At 48.1% G+C, this 16,756-nt stretch overlaps 1 protein-coding gene across 2 annotated transcripts; it reads left to right on the top strand.

Annotated features, from left to right (window-relative positions):
• The first annotated feature begins 1,447 nt into the window (after positions 1-1,447).
• On the top strand, positions 1,448-16,362 carry LOC121300873 (zinc finger protein GLIS2-like). 2 transcript variants are annotated; one of them, XM_041229828.1, is made up of 7 exons: positions 1,448-2,140; positions 10,595-10,833; positions 11,073-11,218; positions 11,604-11,786; positions 12,244-12,377; positions 12,572-12,690; positions 13,079-16,362. In XM_041229828.1, the coding sequence occupies exons 2-7, from the start codon at positions 10,665-10,667 to the stop codon at positions 13,828-13,830; spliced, it is 1,503 nt and encodes a 500-aa protein (XP_041085762.1). In that variant the 5' UTR covers positions 1,448-2,140; positions 10,595-10,664; the 3' UTR covers positions 13,831-16,362. The 2 variants fall into 2 exon arrangements, with proteins under 2 accessions (XP_041085762.1, XP_041085763.1); XM_041229829.1 differs by lacking the exon at positions 1,448-2,140 and adding an exon at positions 4,951-5,147.
• The last annotated feature ends 394 nt before the right edge of the window (positions 16,363-16,756 follow it).

The following is a 16,756-nucleotide window of genomic DNA, read 5'->3' as shown; positions in this document are numbered from 1 at the left end:
TAAGCACTTTTAGCCTCAGGATTGCTTCTGACCTGGTAACTGCTAACAACCAGACGAAAAGCAGCCTAACTACCATTTCTAAAAAGCTGGAAACCAGCTAAATATGTAAGGAATCACTCTCAGGGCTTGTTACAGTCTACTGACTGCTCCAGTCCTGGTCTGTTACAGTATGTATTGGACTGAGGTCTGCCTCAACCACAGCGCATCCTAGTGGCAGTTAAGGGTGAGGTGACTGTTTGCACCCTTTATACTGGACGGGTTGTGGGACAGACATGGGTGCAATAATAATAATAATAATAATAATAATAAACTGCATACCAGAAATACAGATATTCATGGAAAAAGAAGCAAACTTTGCTTTTGTGTGGACAGATTTTAAAGTGGGGTTGGCTAAATTACCTTTTGGCCGACCTGAAGGCACTTGAACTGACCAATCAAAAGAAAATGACACAAGTTTTATAGTCTAGTTTAAACAATACATATGCACAGACAGCAGACAGTAGGTCGAGTACAAGGCAATCCAGCTACAAATATTCTATTTCTTACTAACATCACAATGAATTGTTTTTGCAAGGTAAGATATTTTGCACCATAATTTTGCCTTTTACTTTAATAAATTATGTGTGGCTTGTCAGTAAGTAATTAAGGAAATGTCATTCCAGTTCTTTTAGTATTATTATTATTATTATTATTATTATTATTATTATTATTATTATTATTATTATTATCTCCAAGGTAAATACATTTTCTAGAAGTGGGTTTATGCCTATTACATTTTCAATCCTAAAAACTCTTGATTAGCTTTCTCAGTATACATTAACTTGCAAACCTAAGCTACAATATTTGCCACCTAATGCATACAGTAAATGTGCGTGATTTATGTTAAATTCTGACTCAATAAGGTGCGATATAACTCGTGAAAAAAACGTTTTGATAAGAAATATAAGTCCCTCCACGTTTTCGCTGTCGCGCAGTTAGCTAGTACAGTACTACTCTAGACAGAACCTTTGCTCCTACTGAAGACATTGTGTTTTGTATCTTGTTCTTAATTTTTATGTGTACTTTTTATATACTACTGTAAGTCACCCTGGGTAAGGGGCATCTGCAAATAAATAAATAATAATAAATAATAATAATAATAATAATAATAATAATAATAATAATAATAATAATAATAATAGAATGACAATTTAAAAAGGCAACACAATGCGCACACTGACTCGGCATTAGGAACATGTGGCCTGGCTTCTCGGCGTTTTTTATAATCCAGGACGCACGACAAGGTTAAAACACAGACACGGCCCGGTTTTCATTAAAAATAAAAATGTCCTAGCGGTGCTTTGCAAAACAAACCCAAGCCTGGTCTGAGGGGCGAATGGGCGGAGCTGCAGACATGCGCTGAGCTGGCAGGGTCAGGGGCTGGTCTTTGAGGAAAGGGAGACACGGCGGGCTGACTGACTCCGGTCGGGGCTTGTCTAAATCAGACAGCCGCTTCGAAACCTCCTCACCGCCTGTCTCTGTGCGCACTCTCCGAGGAACCCAGGGGCGACGGTCGGGACTGGGAATCACTGCAGTGGCAGAGGCAGGGGCACCCCCTCCCCTCCTTTATCCTCCTCCCTCCCTCATCTGAGCTCCCCCCCCGACCCCCCCGTCCCGTCCCGCGACCACCATCGCCAATAAGCGATGCACTTTTTATATTGGAAATCTTTTTTCTTCTTAATTATTTTTATTTAAGGAATGCAAGGCTATTCTTGTAATTCTGAACGGGTTTCTGAATGCGAAACGACGTGCATATTTCTTGGAAACTGACACGGCAACAACCTTTTTTTAATTTTTTTTTTTTTAAAGAATCCATTGCATCAAATATTTTGTTAAGTATTTACTAAAAAACAAACAAACAAACAAAAAAACCACATTATTTTCAACGCGATATTCTACTCTTTACCACCTTAACGCATCAAGACAGACCTTTTTTTTCTTAACGGCGAAGGGAGAGACCGCTAAAAGATATAAAAAAGCTCGTTTGCAGCAAAAGGATTTAGAGAGAGAGGGTGAAAAAAAAGTTTACCCCCGAGAAAAAAAAAAAAAAAAAAAGGAGCCGGAGAGAACGAGCATTAAGCGAGACCGGGGTATCCCAAAGGTAACGTTGACATTTCAGGTGCTTCTGCAGAATACACCAGGCGTTGCAGACTTTACAATGTTAATGTGTGTTCTTTACTTTTTTTTAATTGTATTTCTATTGTATTTTGTTGTTGTTGTTGCATTAGCTGAGATGTGGCATCGTTCCCGGTTTGGTGAATGTGTGACCTAGTTTCTCGAAGATGAGCACCAGACACTTCCATCAACATCCCTTGTGTTCCTCACGCAGTTGTGCGTGCCTGTGTGCGGTGTGTTTACAATGCTTGAGGCACTGTATTTGCTAGACAGATTCCCCGTTTTTATTAATCTCCAACACGTGATGTTTATAATATTGTGTACCAAGTAGTGGGCAAAACTAATTTTACCCTAAGAGGTATTTACAGTGTATTAATACTCATTTTACCCTAAGAGTTATTTATAGTGTATTAATACTCATTTTACCCTAAGAGTTATTTATAGTGTTAGTGGATTATTTTGGGGTGCTTGTGTTGTGAAGTCACAGGGAGCTGTCACCCTGCTATGTTGGGACAGTGCTGGAGATAAGCAGGGAGGGCCTGTGAATGTAAACAAACTGAACCATCAACAACACCCAAACTGCTTAACTGTGGTGGAAGAAAATATCCAGACACCAGTTGATTTTATTTGAGTGGAAACAGAATCCAATTTTTTAGGGGGCAGGGGGTTTGCCACGAAATGCAATCCGACACACGCGATGGTTTGAACCTTGTATGACAGTAATAAAATCAAATTGTCATTCATCATAGACTGTTTTTTTAAATGGACAAAATTGAAAGAGATTGGCAGAGGGCATGTGCAATGTTCATAAATCAGATTCATCCAACCACGTCTCACGTGTGAGTTCTCTATCCACACTGCTTTCTGGTGCACGTCCAGCAGTATGGAGGTTGTGTGCATTGAGATACTCACCAGAATTCTGTGCCAGGCTACACATACAGTAACAAACTAAAGATGAACACCTTGGTGCTAATCTCTGTTTGAAATGGCTTAGCCTGGTAACGAAAACCCGGAGTGACTCAAACCGCTATGCGGTGGGAGTCAATGTGGTTGAGCAACATTCTTTTTGCAGTCAAGTAGTCCAGCCCGATTTAAAAGTCACTGCTGGCAAACAAACAAGGAACGCGTCCACAGATAATCCTGGGCTTTGTGAAACAGTCTGGTGTCTAATGATCTTGTTTTTTGCTGGTCGATTGTTGGCACTTTCCCCAGCTCCAGGGCTCTCTAGGAGAGTCCCCCGCATGGCGTGCTTCGACAGCGGGGGCCGCCGGGCTCCTCCTGCGCTAATTCCTGTCGGAGGTGGCCGCTGGCTAGGTGAGCCGATGTCTGGGCTGTGGGCGGAGGGAGTCGAGGGGTGATGAAAGGCTTCTCAGCTGAACACACAGACAGAGAGGGGGAAAGAGAGGGAGAGAGAGCCCGCTGTATTGACCTTGTCCCAGTGCCAGGAGGCTGGCCCAGAAGGAACAGACTCCTAGTCTGCACTCTTAACAGAGAGACTGGGAGGCACTGCGCCCAGGGGCTGCCTGCTCTCCCCCTGCAGCTGGGGGGCAGGGATCGGGTTCATGCTGCTCAGCAATGGGCAGTAGGAGTGAGGTGGAGAATCGAAGGGAGGTTGTTGACAGTGGTCGCATGTCTGCCAGGCTGGAGGTGTTGGGTTTGAGTAGCTCAGTTACGGTACCAGTATGTCAAACACGCAACAATCCTCTTGCAACCCCTTTAAAAACTCATAGACTGCGAAATCTGAAAATAGCTAATTCTAACATCTTGGAAACTCTGACGAATTCCTATTTTGGTGGTGTCCCTCCTGTCAGCCAAATATGAGTAAAATCCCCAGGTAGAGCGGTCGAAGGCTTTCTCAGATTGGGGCGTTCTCTATATTCATCCTGCAGACCCCTCAGCTATTGCTTTCTGCACAGTGTGGAGTGCGTCACTGACTGCTGTGAATCCCTGGCATGCCGTGGAAATGAGGCGTGCATTGGCAGCTAATTCAGTTCTGCTTAGTGGAGAATAGGCACTGTAGTATGTGGCCTTGTGTCCAGAGCAGAGGCACTGGGAGGCAGTGAGACCTGTGTCTTAGAGATGAGCAACTGGGAAGGCAGTGAGATCTAGGGTGTAGAGCTGAGAGTCTGGGTGGCCGTGTGGCTTCGTGAGTTTTGCTGAGAGACAAAAAGGCAGTGTGGCCCAGTGGTTATAGTTGAGACTAGGAGGCAGCATGGCAAAGTAGTTAGACCAGAGGACTGCGAGGTAGCGATTTGGAACTGGGAGAAGAATAGTAAATGTTGCCAAGATCTTGAAGGAAGTGCAGCCTTGTGGTTAGAGCTTGAGAGAGACTGCGGCAGAAGTATTCCTCTCCACCCTTGTGCCGGAAATCCTGCAATACCTACTGCATCTGCAGTACTTCGGGCTCTTAAAGAAGGACTTGGCTGCATTGAAAGCGTCGCTGCCCCTCCTCTAGTGTTGTGCTTCAGCACGGAGAGTAAAGAAATTCAGTCTGTCAGCAGCTGCATTTCACTCTTATCATTCAAGCCGCGTCAGGAATAACAGAAAGGATTAAGCAGGTTGAAATTCCCCAGTAATTAAGTGGTGGAAACCTATTTGGGAGTGGTGGAGGAGAGGGGGGAGGGTGAAAGCGAGTCCCCCCCTCCCCCCCCCTCCCACCTTTAAAGGAACCCCCACACGACATACTGGCCAGACAGCCCTTGGTTGCCAGGGGGGTTGAATTACGAGAGCAGTGGCCTCCAAGCCGGCTGCAGCTCGCTCCTTCGCCAGGTCAGATGTCTGCAGAGGTCTGGTCGCTGATGTATCAGATCTGCAGCTCTGAGGAACTCAAGCGGTGCCTCCTTAAATCCTCCCTCCCGATCGGGCCGACTCCCCAGCGGTGAGGCAGGTAGCATTACAGCGAGGCCATGAGAGTGCCGCTCTCCCTTTCTCTGCTCTCGGACGTGGAATTCCTCAGCGTCTGAGAGTGCTGGCTCTGTGCCACCGGCAGCACGGTAAGCTTGCCAGCCTGATTGCCAGCTAGGGACAGCTCTGCTCCTGACATTTCTTTTTTTTTAATTTCTCCTGGACACCGGAGTCTAACAGGTGTCTGTCTTGTCTTTCTCTTTGCCTGCCTGCCTTGTCTACTTTTGAGGATATATTTTGAATCTGACTCAATTAGGCAACCAACACTGAGCTCCCATTTTCTGTTCTGTTTGTTCTCACAGAAAATCATAAAGGTTTGGAGGCTTGCTGCACTTTCCTCGGATAGCAGGCAGGAGAGGGATAAGGAGAGACGATAAATGCTGTGGAGGAGAAATAGAGAGATACAAAATTGAAAACACACATTACTGCAACCACACAGAATGACATGGCAACGGAGAGGAGGAAGCATTAGGGCCAGAGAGAGAGAGAGAGAGTGTGTGTGTGTGTGTGTGTGTGTGTGTGTGTGTGAAATGGAGGAGAAGGAGAGGCTGTTGTGAGTAGAGGCCCATCCCTAGCTGAGTGGAAATTGAGGTTTCCTGTCTCAGATCCCTGTGCCTTTTAAGCGGGGAAGCAGGGAAAGAATGAGTTTATTTAGGGTGCTGTGCGTCAGGGGTGGGGGGAACATCTGCCAAGACTGAGGTCAAGGGCTGCCCTGTGAGCAGCCAGGGAGGGAGAGCCAGAGAGGGGCCAGCACTAGGGACTGTAGACACTGCTGCGTGTGTGTGCGTGTGAGGGGATCCATGCATGCAAGCATGTGTGCAATATGAAATATTCCAGCTGATTGTTTCAGCTGCTGGGAGCATGTTGTACAGGTTTGTCAGATTCTGAAACGGAGCTCCCTCGATTTTTCCACGCTTCAATAATTCACAAATTCGGTTGATTCGCGGTCAGCCCACGTCGTCTGTAAGTTGTACACTAGTTCACCGTTTCCATTATTTCACGGTTTTAATGTTTTGATCCTCAAGTCAGATAGTGAAATGAAGAAGCGAGCGCATGACTCTCAACACCTTGTGCTAAAGGATGCCCTTCGCAAGTTTCATCACAGCTGGGGGAATGGTCCTCCCGATACAGTTTATATGTAAGACATGTTGTGTAAATACATTGCAGGGTCAGGCACGCCCAGTGTCTAGACTGCACCCCAGCGACCTTGCTGTACTCTGAGGACCATGCCACCGGCTGCAGATTATAGGAAACACACCCCATCAAATAACAGCTTCGGGGGGAAACTGCTTTTCACAGCGTTGTGTTTTCCAGTGAAGGGCTGGGAACAGGTTGAATTCCACTGCAGATCAAAACATGCAACCATGCATGTACAAACTGATGCTCAGGGCTCGATGCTTCACTTATTTTTCCTCGCTGTTGTTTAAGGGAGAAAATAACAGTAAAGCTTAACAAAATCCGATGAAACTCCGAATGGCAAAACTTTATGTGAAGATGTAATGCTGCAGTGCACTGAGATTCTCTGTTACGGGATGTGGAGTCCCAGGCTCTGTCTGGTGGGGTGCAGTCGTGTACTGGCCTGCCTTCATTTTAGTGACATGCTTCCATTGAGGAAACTGTTAAGCAAATCCCGCCTGACAGCACAAACTTTCAATTCAGCTCCACTGGCTAATCTGTCGCTGCCCTTATCAACCAGCCGCTTGTTTATTTAGTTGGAGAAGGTGTTGAACAAAGAAGCCCTTCAAAGAGGCTCTGTTGCAGGCATTAAAGAAGGTGAGACTGAGCCTTCAAAGGGAGCAGCCCTGTCCTTACTCTGGAGCAGTGAAGTCAGTCCCTGGATGGGCAGTTCCAAGTGTGATCCAGTCCAGACATTCTTACAAAGTTTGTGTTTCAGTAAAATATTTAATCGCTTAATGATTAAAGGAGTGCCAGGCGGTGTTCAAGGGCAAGGTGGGGTGTTTAAAGCAGAGTCGCTGTCCGTTGAGAGAGGCCCTGTGGAGCGTTCAGTGGGGATTTGACAGTGGTGCTTTTCTCAAAGCCCTGACAAGTGAAGTGGTTCTCTTATGTGAGCAAGTTTGGTCTTGTCAGCCCTGCCACAGTGGAGTGCTACTCAATACAAGAATACAACCTGTCTTCTGAACAACATGTGGTGTCCTGCTGAGAGAGAGAGAGAGAGAGAGAGAGAGAGAGAGAGAGAGAGAGAGAGAGAGAGAGAAGTAGTGCGGGTGTGTTTGAATAGTGCTGAGGGATTTGGAACAGTATAACGAAGGTCCTCCCTCGGGGGTGGGGGGGGGTTGGGGTGCTGCTCTGTGAACGCTTCCAGCAGGGGTGGTCACTGCAGCTCCCCCGCAGAGACAGTGCAACATTCCACATTCTCATTGCCGACACTGACACCGGTCTGTGCCAACGCAGAGCATTCTCAGGAAAGGGAGGGGAGGATGGAGGGAGGGCTTCATTTATTCCAGCTGCCGGTCTGCACCAGTAATTGTTTGCATACGTCTACCTTTAGCTGTACTGTAGGTCCCGGCATTCTTCGACAGGGAGTTGCATGCAGGTGCCGTGCGTTTCATATGCGATGCTGGGTTTGCAGTTTAAAAAACTCCTATGATATAATCGAGAAACTAAAATGAGGTTTGATACGAAACGTTTGAAACTCATTACACTAAGCACATGCAGGCAGACACAATGGACCCAGTCTGCCCCGTTCTGGCCCTCGGGTGCACCTTCGTTTTAAAGGGTTTGTTTCTTCGAAGGGCGAGTAGGGGGCGGTGGAGGATGGAACGGTGCATGTTTTTGTTCCATCCAGGCCCTTAATTAAAAAGCATGCCCTCTGCGTGCAGAGTAATCAGCTCTGTGTCAGTGGTCCCAGCGCTCCCAGTTGCCAAGCACAGGGGAAGAGGTGACTCTCAGTGGGGAGAACACAAGCCTGCATTGTTAGTGCGTGGACCTTGAAGGCAAGGGTAGAGTTGACACCTTTAATTAACAAACTGCTTCCCTGGTAATTATTATCACAGGGCTTCAGACAAGCCCAGCAGCCAGTCCCGGGTTTCACAGACACCTTCAATTAATTGTATTATTGAAACACCAGGAGTTTGATGGTAAATAATTTGTTCCTTCCTTATACATCTCACCCCTCTCTTTAGTAAACCTAAAAGTCAGATGTGACTTCAATAATAAGGTGATGAAAAGTGTGATCAGTTTTACCAGGTGCCCACTGGGCTGCAGTGTGGAAGGCAGTGTGTTTGAGTGGCTCAGTGGTGAGAGTGCTGGGCTGCAGTGTGTAGCTCAGTGGTGAGAGTGCTGGGCTGCAGTGTGTTTGAGTGGCTCAGTGGTTAGAGTGCTGGGCTGCAGTGTGTTTGAGTAGCTCAGTGGTGAGAGTGCTGGGCTGCAGTGTGTTTGAGTGGCTCAGTGGTTAGAGTGCTGGGCTGCAGTGTGTTTGAGTAGCTCAGTGGTTACAGTGCTGGGCTGCAGTGTGGAAGGCAGTGTGTTTGAGTAGCTCAGTGGTGAGAGTGCTGGGCTGCAGTGTGTTTGAGGAGCTCAGTGGTGAGAGTGCTGGGCTGCAGTGTGTTTGAGTGGCTCAGTGGTTAGAGTGCTGGGCTGCAGTGTGTTTGAGTAGCTCAGTGGTTAGAGTGCTGGGCTGCAGTGTGGAAGGCAGTGTGTTTGAGTAGCTCAGTGGTTAGAGTGCTGGGCTGCAGTGTGTTTGAGTGGCTCAGTGGTTAGAGTGCTGGGCTGCAGTGTGTTTGAGTAGCTCAGTGGTTAGAGTGCTGGGCTGCAGTGTGGAAGGCAGTGTGTTTGAGTAGCTCAGTGGTTAGAGTGCTGGGCTGCAGTGTGGAAGGCAGTGTGTTTGAGTAGCTCAGTGGTTAGAGTGCTGGGCTGCAGTGTGGAAGGCAGTGGGTTTGAGTAGCTCAGTGGTTAGAGTGCTGGGCTGCAGTGTGGAAGGCAGTGTGTTTGAGTAGCTCAGTGGTTATAGTGCTGGGCTGCAGTGTGGAAGTGGGTTTGAATAGCTCAGTGGTTAGAGTGCTGGGCTGCAGTGTGGAAGGCAGTGTGTTTGAGTAGCTCAGTGGTTAGAGTGCTGGGCTGCAGTGTGGAAGGCAGTGTGTTTGAGTAGCTCAGTGGTTAGTGCTGGGCTGCAGTGTGGAAGGCAGTGTGTTTGAGTAGCTCAGTGGTTACAGTGCTGGGCTGCAGTGTGGAAGGCAGTGTGTTTGAGTAGCTCAGTGGTTAGAGTGCTGGGCTGCAGTGTGGAAGGCAGTGTGTTTGAGTAGCTCAGTGGTTACAGTGCTGGGCTGCAGTGTGGAAGGCAGTGTGTTTGAGTAGCTCAGTGGTTAGAGTGCTGGGCTGCAGTGTGGAAGGCAGTGTGTTTGAGTAGCTCAGTGGTTAGAGTGCTGGGCTGCAGTGTGGAAGGCAGTGTGTTTGAGTAGCTCAGTGGTTACAGTGCTGGGCTGCAGTGTGGAAGGCAGTGGGTTTGAGTAGCTCAGTGGTTACAGTGCTGGGCTGCAGTGTGGAAGGCAGTGTGTTTGAGTAGCTCAGTGGTTAGAGTGCTGGGCTGCAGCGTGGAAGGCAGTGTGTTTGAGTAGCTCAGTGGTTACAGTGCTGGGCTGCAGTGTGGAAGGCAGTGTGTTTGAGTAGCTCAGTGGTTACAGTGCTGGGCTGCAGCGTGGAAGGCAGTGTGTTTGAGTAGCTCAGTGGTTACAGTGCTGGGCTGCAGTGTGGAAGGCAGTGTGTTTGAGTAGCTCAGTGGTTACAGTGCTGGGCTGCAGTGTGGAAGGCAGTGTGTTTGAGTAGCTCAGTGGTTAGTGTGCTGGGCTGCAGTGTGGAAGGCAGTGTGTTTGAGTAGCTCAGTGGTTAGTTCGAGTATCATCAGTCAGTCTGTACACAATCTTGTCTAGTCATGATCGATTATGAAATTACTACTGTCATGCTGTCCACACTGTAAATAGCGTGTTTTAAGGCCTGTGTGACACACTTAGGAGTGCTGAAGCTCGTCTCTGAGTTGTCTGATCTCAGATGCCAGGTCACGCTCGCGACCGTTCATCACGAATAATCTGCTCCGATACAGATAGTTTGGGATCATTTGCTTGAACAGAGCCTGGCTGTCTGTGCATGTGCGTGTGTGTGTGTGTGTGCGTGTGTGTGTGTGCGTGTGTGTTCACAGGGTCTGAAGAGTTCATTTCCGGAGTTGGGCAGGGTTTGTGGGGGGTGTACCATCTGGTTTACATTTGACAAATTCCTTTGAATGAGTGTTTGTGCAAAGCTCTTTGAGGCAGGCCTGGGACTGGGCTGTGTGTGTGTGTGTGTGTGTATAGATCTGTGTGCTTGTATGTGTGAGCTTGGATTCTGTGAAGGAATAGGAATTTGCACTTAGGTGTGGTGGATGCAGGTCCCATGAGATGTTCTTATTCTTGAACTCTATTTTTGTATTTGCAGCACAGTCATCGCAGGGGATGCATGTTGCTAGCACACTTCATCCATTGAGCATAGATTAGCAGCCTTCACGTCAGCCTCCCTGTAACAGAGCCTGCCTGTGTGTCCTCTACAGTTGGGCTATCTGGGCTCCCCGCCAGGCGTGTCTGTGAGTAGCACCTGCGGAGCTGCCCGTCGCCGCGGAGATGCTGTCCCTAGACGAGCCCCTGGACCTGAAGCTGACCCTGTCGAAGGTGCGGGGGGCGAAGGGGGACCCCCCTCCGGACTCGCACAGCGCCCGGCAGTGCCAGCTTAAGATGGCCCCGGACGGAAGCGCGGTGATCATGCCGGCTGTACCCTCCTCCCCACGCACAGGTGAGGGGATTGTAATATGCTTCTGTCTGTCTGTTGGCTGCCCGTTGTTCAGGTAACAGAACCCCTGGAAACAGGAGTCGCCCATTCCGGGTTTTACTACGAGCTTGATTAGCCACAGTGTGTATAGAGTAGCAAGCTCAGGTGTGTCTTATTAAACTCATCGTAAAATCAGGAATGGATCAAACTGCTTTGCAACAGGAGTCTTATTTCCATTCCCGACCCCCTGTGTGTTCCCCCAGGTCAGTCCTCGCTGCCCCGCTCTCAGTCCCAAAAGAAGCCTGAACCCCGAAACACAGCCACCCCCACGATGGGGCTCAGCCTCTCCCCGCCCCCCGGCCCTGCGGATCTGCCCGAAGGGAACAGGGCGTCGCCCGGCTTCAGCAGGGTGAGTACGAGGCGCAGCGAGCACGCCGTTTGTACAGTTTTGCCTTCTGTTTCATGGTTTTGACGTAATGGATAACAAATACATGAGGAGTGAAGAGAGCATTCTGCAAGACAGGGCTTGACGCTCATTATATTCACACAATTTCACACAGATGTTGTCTGTTAGTTTTTTGATCAAGATGTTCCCTCTCTATCATTTTCTTTATACTTGCAGGTCATGTTTCTTTATGATTTTGTCACAGTCGATACATGTCTAAAGTTTTTAGGGTGCAGGAAAGGTGTCAGCCCTAGGGTTTGATTCATCCAGGATTATCAGTGAATTCATGCAAGTAATGAGAGGTGATGTGCCTGTCCACCCTGCTTCACACAAGTGTTTGTCCTTGTAGGATTCTCCACCAATCCGGTACTTTGAGGGCGGGGCCAGTTCCCAGGCTTTCCAGTTCTTTCTGCCTATTGGTGCAGGGGGCGGGCTCCACCTGCCATCCTCCATGTTCATTGGCCCTCCGAAAGAGAAGCCCACCTCTCCGGAGCTGACCGCCGACGAGCAGCTGGCCTGCCGCTGGGTCAAGGTGAGTGAAACACTGTGGAGCGAGTGTGCGAGAGAGCTGTTAATGTGACGTCTTCCTGCAGTGCTTCAGTTACAGTGTATACGATGTTGAGTATGCAATTAAATAAAGTACACTTTAAAAAGGAACGAAGCAGCAGACCAGTCCTATAATTACCGAAGCATTGCCTGACAGTCTGTGGTGTCCCTCTGTATCAAGCGTGGACACTCGCAATGTCCAGTATAGAGGAGGGTATGCAGATTTGGAACCCTAATGGACATCAATGGCAAAGTGAGTTCCACTTGTAGAGGGTATTATTTGCTTACGGTGCGCAAGATGCATGTTCAGTTTGCTGTTTTGATTGTGAAGTGTTCTTGTAAACCACAGCAGCCACGCAGAGTGTTGAAGTAACTCACCTGGGTGACCTATCCTGTCCTGCCCTGCCCGGGCCTCTCTCACCTCTGATCCTTCCTCTTCGCAGTGCAACCTGCTCTTCAATTCGCTGCAGGACCTGGTTGACCACGTGAACGATTTCCACGTCAAGCCTGAAAAGGATTCTGGGTACTGCTGTCACTGGGAGGGCTGTGCCAGGAGGGGGCGTGGCTTCAATGCCAGGTAGGAATCCTCACAGCAGACACTGTTTTCAGTTCCAAATGAATAAAGATTTATACAGCAATATATGTAAAAAAAAAAAAAAACAACAAAAAAACAGGATTAGGATCAAATATACCATTAGGACATGGGAGACTTTCTTGCAGTCTCTCTTTCTCCCTCACAGACCTCTGTTGGTCTCTGTCTCCCTTCTGCAGGTACAAGATGCTGATCCACATCCGCACCCACACCAATGAGAAGCCGCACCGCTGCCCCACCTGCAACAAGAGCTTCTCCCGGCTCGAGAACCTCAAGATCCACAACCGCTCGCACACAGGTCAGTGCCGGGGCAGCCCGCTCACAGTAACAGCATTGCAGAGTGCAATAAAGCACAGTCAATCAATAAACATGGCAAACCTAGTAAACTCTGCTATTGTAACCATGGAAAAAGCATGGGATAAAACTGCAAAAATAGCGTGCAAATATACCCTTTTATATAATATAAACTTTTATAAGGGTTATTCGGGAGACTGCACAGACCTGAACAGTCTGATTTGTTGAACCATTCCACTTTCCTTTTCTGGATCGTGTTCCTGAAGTTCCTGCAGTTCACCGAACTGTGCCGGGTCTGTGCCTCTCACCAGATTACACCCTTGTCACTCATCCAAGTCTTTAATTCCTTTCAGTTTCTTGAACCTGTGTTTCTCTTCCTGTTCCTTTTCCAGGGGAGAAGCCGTACATCTGCCCATACGAAGGCTGCAACAAGCGCTACTCCAACTCCAGCGACCGCTTCAAGCACACGCGCACGCACTACGTCGACAAGCCCTACTACTGCAAGATGGCGGGCTGCCTGAAGCGCTACACCGACCCCAGCTCCCTGCGCAAGCACATCAAGGCTCATGGGCACCACGCGATGCACGAGCAGCAGGGGGCGCTGCGGCAGGGGGGCAGGGGGGCAGAGGGGCCCTACGTCAGCGGGGCGCACATCATCATCCCCAGCCCGGCCGCCCTCTTCGGCAGCCACAGCCTGCAGGGACTGGGCCGCTCCCTGCCGCTCCCGCTGAGCGCCAGGCCCCTGGACCTCAGCGCGCTGGCCTGCGCGAGCTTGGGGTCACCCTCCCTGGGTGCCCTGCCCAACCCGGTCCTCTCCTTCAACGGTGCTCCCATCGGCCTGGCCAAATCACCCGTGGTGTCGTCCGGCTTCTCCACCGGTGGTCTGGGGCTGCCCCTGGTTTCATTGGTGACCGGGGGCTTCTCGCAAAAAAGCGGGGCGCCGTTCGGGAAGCATTCCAAACTGGCTGGCTCCAAGCCCTCCAGCAAGCTGAGACCCAGAGGGGAAGACCTTGGGGGCATGCCGGGGACCGTCCTGAATCTCTCCACCAGGGCAGGCACTCTCTCCAGCCCTGAGTCGCTAACCCAGGGCTGGGTGGTCATTCCTTCTGGCTCAGTTGTCCTCAAACCCGCTGTTGTAAACTAATCCACATTCCTGGGTGGGTGGGGGGCTTGGATGGCAGTCAGTAGACGTCAGGATATAAAGGGGTTGCTCGTCCTGAAGCTCAGAGCTCAGATAACATTTCTTTTCCTCTATACAGATTTCTTAAAGACAGCAGTGGACAGTACCACGCAATGGCATTCCTTTTCTCTTTTGCTCTAAGAGGGAGGACCGTGGCTTTGCTCTGTGCATTTTTAGGGGCAGCTTGGTAGAAACCTCTCGCTTTGGACTGGTGGTAATGCTGTCCGGTCACCTGCCCATCCCATCGGCTCTTCTGCATTTCTGATTACATGCAAACACACTGAACATTCACCCGGAACACTTAAGACATACGTTTTAAGCTGATGGTTTTTTAAAGCTGTTTACAGTGGATAGATCCACAGAGATCTATGAGATCCGGCATGTCTGGTTTAAGCCTGTTAACCTGTATTGGAAAGGGGCTGCCAGTTTGATCCCAGTTCTTTGAGGTTGTGCATTGGATCATTATGGGAGATTTAAAGATGCAAGGTACTTTGAATCCTGCCCTGTCCTGTGCAATTTGTAGAAATGCTAATAACATTGAACCCAGTGCAATCTGTAAACATACTGATAAAATAAATAAATAAAATAGAATCCAAACAAGCGGACGAGGTGGGAAATTCTCACCACAGGACATTAACTCAGTAAAATAACTTGCAGTGGCCAGACACCAACCCCAGGGGGAGCCATGGTCCAGGTCATGCTGAGAGAGAGAAGCACCTGTGTTGAGGGCAGGATCCCATCCCAGGTGTTCCCTAAGCGGGCTTCTGAATCTACCAATTCTCCTCCCTGCTACAGCACAGTGACCAGCCTCTACCTGCTCTCGCCTGCTGTAGCGAAGGCACTTCAGAAACACAGGGATCATTCCCCAAGGACATTTCAATACATTTTTTTTTTTTTTTTTTTAAGACGAGACATTTTCTCATGTCGACGTTGTTTTGTCTTTCGGTGTGGCTGTATCACCAGCCGCGTATTGTAAAAGGTTAATGCGTGTTGCTGGGAAACCAGACCCCACTGGGACTTGTGACGTTTGCAGGACAAGGCGGACTGGCAGGGCAGGTTGCTCACTTCCGCTGCTTAGCTTGGCTCAGCTCCTTGCCCCCACTGCCTCCTGAAGCCCCCGGTCCTCCATTCTTCCATGCTGCAGACCGCATTGCGAAACACCACCAGCTCGTCAGCCCAGGAAAGCTGAAGCAGCTTCCATCTCCGCTCAGAAGCAGCCTGCCGTTTCCTGTAACCAGGCTGTGACTCAAAGCGTGTCTCATGCAATGGGATCCGAGCCAGGGCCGTAAGCAGGACCGGGGCTGCTCCACAGACCCGACAAGGTGCTGTCCAGTGCACTGCAGTGGAGCAAGCCAAGGTTGACACGGACCCGCGCTGGGTCCAATCTTTAAATGTTATTATTAATAATAATAATAATAATAATAATAATAATAATAATAATAATAATAAGCTGTTTGACCTATTAACCCTTTGAGCACGCACCTGCACTTTGAACATGCAACATACACTCCCTCCCTCCTCCTCATTTGCAACAATAGTCTTTGTCTGCAGCGTCTTGTGAATGGAAGGTCATGGTTTGTAACTCTGTCTGCACTGCGTTTCCTTGTGCCCGCTACTTTATCTGTAGTTAAAAGTAATCATTTCCATCAGTGGAGCTTTCAATTTCTTTTTTTTTAATATTATTAGGGCTGTGTCCCACATAGCAATGTTTTATTCTATTGTTTTATTATTCTATATATTGTTATTGCTGTATGTTTCTGAATTAAGCTTTCGTCGCTGCTGCTTGACTAGATTTGCAGCAGATTGATTATTTGTCTTCACTTCCCCGCGCTGCTGATGCTGCTGCTCAGTAAAAACCAGCAATCCTGGAAACACATCGCAGGTCTAAGTGTGCAAAGAAGAGTGTTAAAATAAAGGAGAAAAAAAAAAACAGAACTCTCATCTCAAAAAATACTTTATTGGTTAAAAAAACATTTAAAAAAACGACTTGTTCGGCTTAGCATTGCCTTCATCCTCATCAACCAAAAAGTTTTGAGTGCTTCTTCCAGCGGTCAGGGAATACAGATCCTTGGGCTTTCGCCAATAGCAGAGCCAGCTTGAGACTCAGCAGTCCAGAACCGCACAGTTACTGCCGGGACCATGGAGAGGGCTGCATGCTGATAGACTAGCAATCTCGCTGCCCTTTGTCCAGTACCTCACTTTGCCATGACCTCCCTGCAACAACAATTCGGATTGGTAGCTTGCCACCAGTTTCTCTCCCTCACTCTCCATCCTCAGTACTCCGGGCAAGTACCTCTGTGAACTAGCCCACCACATTGCGCGCATTGAAAAGGAATGTCGTGGATTGAAGTGTAAATATGCTATAGCAGTGCACAAAGGGTTAATATTAGACGAAGACCTGCGACAGGGCCACTATCAGATTGGGTTTTTTTCTGTTTATTTTTGCACATCAAGATATTTTTTAATATCAGTATTTTTAATGGTTCGAAGTGCCTTATATTATAGTTAAAATTTTAAATTATATATTATATATATATATATATATATATAATATATATATAATATATATATATATATATATATATATATATATATATATATATATATTTATAAACACGCTCCAATACTGAAGTCACATGTTGCAGAATTTTAGTTGTAAAAGTCTTAATTGGTACAACATAGCAGTGTGCTCCTGTTTTAGAGGGTGTTAACTATGTCAAAAAAAAAAAAAAGTTGAATAAAGTTGCATTTGATAAACTGCCCTGTGTCTGACTTTACCTGCAACTTCAGCCACTGATGCTCAGGAGCTACTGTGTGGTCTTTTCTGTGCCGGCTATATAAGGCAGCCTATATAAACCACCTTGTAATGACTACAACAGCTAACACAGAC

The sequence above is a fragment of the Polyodon spathula genome, chromosome 26 (assembly GCF_017654505.1).
Source record: "Polyodon spathula isolate WHYD16114869_AA chromosome 26, ASM1765450v1, whole genome shotgun sequence".
Taxonomy (NCBI): Eukaryota; Metazoa; Chordata; class Actinopteri; order Acipenseriformes; family Polyodontidae; genus Polyodon; species Polyodon spathula.
This window is presented reverse-complemented; position numbering and strand designations above follow the sequence as displayed.